This window comes from Somniosus microcephalus, chromosome 5 (assembly GCF_052327205.1).
Source record: "Somniosus microcephalus isolate GS21.2 chromosome 5, FLI_Smic_1.0, whole genome shotgun sequence".
NCBI lineage: Eukaryota > Metazoa > Chordata > Chondrichthyes > Squaliformes > Somniosidae > Somniosus > Somniosus microcephalus.
This window is the reverse complement of record NC_140991.1, coordinates 1,262,317-1,268,316: the sequence shown is the minus strand read 5'-3', so window position 1 is coordinate 1,268,316 and position 6,000 is coordinate 1,262,317. Positions and strand designations below refer to the sequence as shown.

The following is a 6,000-nucleotide window of genomic DNA, read 5'->3' as shown; positions in this document are numbered from 1 at the left end:
AGGGTGTGTGATGGGGATTTAATGGGTGGGGTAGAGTCTGTGATGGGCGGATTGTACAGGGTGTGATGGGGATTTAATGGGTGGGGTAGAGTCTGTGATGGGCAGATTGTAGAGGGTGTGTGATGGGGATTTAATGGGTGGGGTAGAGTCTGTGATGGGCAGATTGTGCAGGGTGTGATGGGGATTTAATGGGTGGGGTAGAGTTCGACTCTGCCAGAGTACAATATTCTCCTGAATGAGGTTGTCTTTATCTGGAGCTGGGATCAAATTTAACAAAATACCTTTCTTCTGACCATTACCAGGCAACAATCTACACCCCCACACTTCCATCGCCATCAGCTGCATTCGTGGTGCAGGCGCCAAGTTAACAGGATCCCCTTCCTCCCAAATGTCTAAGGACCTTTCCGATCAAGAGCTGGTGAGACTTCATGGACTATTCATTGAGGATCAGAGATGAAAGCCTGTCGTCACAGGCCAGCACAGCAGGATTGAATGTCGAAGGGTACAGAGCGAGATATCGAGCCTGGGCTGGGTTCAGTGGACAACAGGGGAGAACAGAACCCAAGATCAGATCGGTCACAATGGGGGCAGCGGCAGGACCCCTTTGGCTGAGACGCGAATGTCCAAGCTCTTCAGCTACAGTCTCTCTCCGTTACTTATGATCTCTCTAACACTATGGCCTCTACAAGTTAATAAGAAAATTCCTCCACAGAACAGCGGCCGGTTTTGCAGAGTGCCTTCGCACCCCCACCAAGTATTTAAGGGGTAATCCCCACCACATCACAGACTGGGCATGCATGTGTAGAGTTGATATAGAAAGGGAACAGTACAGACCTCTTCCTCCTCAATTCGAGCAGGCTCGATCAGCAGATTATTGACTTGATCAAAGGAGACCCCCTGTTAGGATAGGAACCAGCAGAGGCATGCGGATTAGTGGAGCATAGCTTCAACCCAGTCAAAACACAGGCCCTCGATGCAGCACCGAGGATAGCACCAGGCACACAGACACAAGAGGCACACGCAGACACAGACACAGACAGACAGACGCAACCCTGGGCTCGCAAATTCTCAACCCAAGTCTGAGGGTAATCCAAGGCAGAAGGTGACGAAGATGAGGAATTGGTGATTGTCTTTTCCTTTGACCCAGTCCCGTGGGTCAGGTCCAATCAGAGGTCAGAGCAAACGTGCCAAGGCCCAATTGTCCAACTACAGTGCAAGCTCACCGGCACCAGCCACTGGGCAAAGTATCAGCATGGTGGCAGGTTTTGGGCAACATGTCATGTAGAAACATCTGTGAAGATCAAATTTACAGGCACCTTCTGGGATTGCTGTCACTCGGAACATACTCAAACCCCTTAACCAGGTAGGGCCCTTCACCGGAGCAGCTGCACCTCCACCTGTGTTGGCATGAGCCACAGGTGAAGTAACCATGAGTGAACGCACAGCCTCACCCAACCCTTCCAGTATCATTGTGTGGGATCAGAATCCCAGAACTGAAAGCTCGCGATTCCAGTCAACACTGGTCCCAGTCCAATCAGTGCATGAATACATCTCGCACTACCTCCCATGTGGGCTAGGCTCGATCCGACTCACACTGAGCAAATCGCTGTGGTTCAGCTGCGACCCTCAGCCCACGGGGACAGGCGTTCTCAGTGCAGCCATACTGCGGGACTGCTCAGCTCAGACTGACGCTCTACTCACCAAGAACACGTGTAACTGATGCGCAGGGACTGAGAGCAGAATCTGATCTCACTCTGGGAGGGTTCGGAGTGACCAACCGGTCAGCAGTGAATAAACCGATTTCAGAGCGGGCAGTGGTCCACTACATCCCCCGGGTATCAACACGCATATTCCACATTCACCCCACAAAGCACATCCAGCACACAGCTCAGGTACACCACACACACACCACATACCCACCCACCCCACAAAGCACATCCAGCACACAGCTCAGGTACACACCACACACACCACATACCCACCCACCCCACAAAGCACATCCAGCACACAGCTCAGGTACACCACATACCCACCCACCCCACATAGCACATCCAGCACACAGCTCAGGCACACCACATACCCACCCACCCCACATAGCACATCCAGCACACAGCTCAGGTACACCACACACACCACATACCCACCCACCCCACAAAGCACATCCAGCACACAGCTCAGGCACACCACATACCCACCCACCCCACATAGCACATACACCCCACATGACAAAATAAGAAATAGGAGTCGGCCATACGGCCCCTCGAGCCTGCTCCACCATTCAATAAGATCATGGCTGATCATCGACCTCAACTCCACTTTCCCGCCCGATCTCCATATCCCTGGATTCCCCCAGAGTCCAAAAATCTATCGATCTCAGCCTTGAATATACTCAAAGACTCAGCATCCACAGCCCTCTGGGGCAGAGAATTCCAAAGATTCACCACCCTCTGAGTGAAGAAATTCCTCATCTCAGTTTTAAATGGCCGACCCCTTAACCTGAGACTGTGACCCCTAGTTCTAGACTCTCCAGCCAGGGGAAACAGCCTCTCAGCGTCTACCCTGTCAATCCCCTTCAGAATCTTGTATGTTTCAATGAGATCACCTCTCATTCTTCTAAACTCCAGAGAGTATCGGCCCATTCTACACAATCTCTCCTCATAGGACAGCCCCCTCATCCCAGGAATCAATCTAGTGAACATTCATTTCACCGCCTCTATGGCAAGTATATCCTTCCTTAGATAAGGAGACCAGAACTGTGCCCAGTACTCCAGGTGTGGTCTCACCAAGGCCCTGTACAATTGTAGCAAGACTTCCTTACTCTTATACTCCAGGCCCCTTGCAATAAAGGCCAACGAGCCATTTGTCTTCCTTATTGCTTGCTGTACCTGCACGCTCGCTTTCTGTGTTTCTTGCACGAAGACACCCAAATCTCTCTCAACACCAACATTTGAAAGTTTCTCACCATTTAAAAAATATTCAGTTTCTCTATTCTTCCTACCAAAGTGAATAACCTCACATTTCCCTACATTATACTCCATCTGCCACCTTACTGCCCACTCACTCAGTCTATCTATAGCCCTTTGCAGACTCTGAGTTCTCCTCACAGATTACTGTCCCACCTAGCTTTGTATCTCAGCAAACTTGGATATATTACACTCGGTCCCTTCATCTAGGTCATTAATATAGATTGTAAATAGCTGAGGCCCCAACACTGATCCTTGTGGCACCCCACTAGTTACAGCCTGCCAACCTGAAAAAGACCCGTTTATCCCGACTCTCTGTTTTCTGTCCTTTAACCAATCCTCTACCTATACTAATATACTGTATTACCCCCAAACCCATGAGCCCTTATCTTGTGCAACAACTGTTTGTGTGGCACCTTATCGAATGCCTTTTGGAAATCCAAATCCCTTTATCTACCCTGCTAGTTACATCCTCAAAAAACTCTAATACATTTGTCAAACACGATTTCCCTTTCCTAAAACCATGTTGACTCAGCCTAATCATGTTATGATTTTCTAAGTGCCCTGATATCACTTCCTTAACAATGGATTCCAGCATTTTCCCCGACGACTGATGTCAGGCTAACTGGTCTGTAGTTCCCCGTTTCTCTCTCCCTCCTTTCTTGAATAGCGGGGTTACATTTGCTACCTTCCAATCCGCTGGGACTGTTCTACAATCTAGGGAATTTTGGAAGCTCACAACCAATGCATCCACTGTCTCTGCAGCCACCTCCTTTAGAACCCTAGGATGTCGGCCGTCAGGTCCAGGGGATTTGTCGGCTTTTAGTCCCATTAGTTTCTCTGGTACTTTTTCTTTACTTTAAGTTCCTCACTCTCATTAGCCCCTTGGCTCCCCACGATTCCCAGCATGCTTTTTGTGTCTTCCACTGTGAAGACAGATACAAAATATTTGTTTAAAGTCTCTGCCATTTCCATATTCCCCTTTATAAATTCACCTGTCTCAGCCTCTAAGGGATCTATCACTACTCTCTTCCTTTTTACATACTTGTAGAAGCTCTTACAATCTGTTTTTATATTTCTTGCTAGTTTACTCTCATATTCTATTTTATCCCTCTTTATCACCTACACCCCACATAGCACTCCGCGTGCACACACACTCTGTGCACACACTCCGCACACGCGCCTGTGGACACATACACCCCACATAGCACTCCGCGTGCACACACACTCCGCACACGCGCCTGTGGACACATACACCCCACATAGCACTCCGCGTGCACACACACTACACACGCGCCTGTGGACACATACACCCCACATAGCACTCCGCGTGCACACACACTCTGTGCACACACTCCGCACACACGCCTGTGGACACATACACCCCACATAGCACTCTGCGTGCACACACACTCCGCACACGCGCCTGTGGACACATACACCCCACATAGCACTCCGCGTGCACACACACTACACACGCGCCTGTGGACACATACACCCCACATAGCACTCCGCGTGCACACACACTACACACGCGCCTGTGGACACATACACCCCACATAGCACTCCGCGTGCACACACACTACACACGCGCCTGTGGACACATACACCCCACATAGCACTCCGCGTGCACACACACTACACACGCGCTTGTGGACACATACACCCCACATAGCACTCCGCGTGCACACACACTACACACGCGCCTGTGGACACATACACCCCACATAGCACTCTGCGTGCACACACACTCCGCACACGCGCCTGTGGACACATACACCCCACATAGCACTCCGCGTGCACACACACTACACACGCGCTTGTGGACACATACACCCCACATAGCACTCCGCGTGCACACACACTACACACGCGCTTGTGGACACATACACCCCACATAGCACTCCGCGTGCACACACACTCTGCACACACGCCTGTGGACACCTACACCCCACATAGCACTCCGCGTGCACACACACTCTGCACACACGCCTGTGGACACCTACACCCCACATAGCACTCCGCGTGCACACACACTCTGTGCACACACTCCGCACACGCGCCTGTGGACACATACACCCCACATAGCACTCCGCGTGCACACACACTCCGCACACGTGCTTGTGGACACATACACCCCACGTAGCACTCCGCATGCACACACACTCTGCACACACGCCTGTGGACACATACACCCCACATAGCACTCCGCGTGCACACACACTCTGCACACGTGCCTGTGGACACATACACCCCACATAGCACTCTGCGTGCACATACACTCTGCACACGTGCTTGTGGACATACACCCCACATAGCACTCTGCGTGCACACACACTCCGCACACGTGCTTGTGGACACATACACCCCACATAGCACTCCGCGTGCACACACACTCCGCACACGTGCTTGTGGACACATACACCCCACATAGCACTCCGCGTGCACACACACTCTGCACACGTGCTTGTGGACACATACACCCCACATAGCACTCCGCGTGCACACACACTCCGCACACGTGCCTGTGGACACATACACCCCACATAGCACTCTGCGTGCACATACACTCTGCACACGTGCTTGTGGACATACACCCCACATAGCACTCTGCGTGCACACACACTCCGCACACGCGCTTGTGGACACATACACCCCACGTAGCACTCCGCGTGCACACGCACTCCGCACACGCGCTTGCGGACACATACACCCCAGAAGCTGCCAGCATGGCATAAACAGATAGCCCAGCAGCAGGTGCAGGTGAAGAGCGAGAAGGGGTGAGGGTAACGTGGGACCAAAGGAGGAGAGGGGAATAACTCCCCCAATGCGGAGGGAAACAGAGACCTCAGCAGTCTAATAACTGTGCTACACTAAGAATTTGAGAGCCCAGAGAACTGGTCAATCAAACAGCAAACCCCAGTCCTTCAGTTCAAACATTTTCATAGGATTTGAAGGAGATGCAGAAACAGTGAAAGAATAGATCAGTGTGTGGAGAGAGCCGCACATGGGAGAGGTGACCCTCTTCTTACTGTCT

General features: G+C 51.5%; 1 protein-coding gene across 1 annotated transcript in view; it reads right to left on the bottom strand.

The window, feature by feature from the left end:
- Positions 1–765: 765 nt before the first annotated feature.
- The window catches only part of LOC147116796 (protein scribble homolog), a 145,134-nt gene continuing 139,899 nt past the window's right edge, over positions 766–6,000 (bottom strand). Inside the window, 1 exon segment of the mRNA XM_085987226.1 lies at positions 766–897. Within this exon segment, the coding sequence (XP_085843352.1) occupies positions 781–897 (117 nt within the window). The 3' untranslated portion in view covers positions 766–780.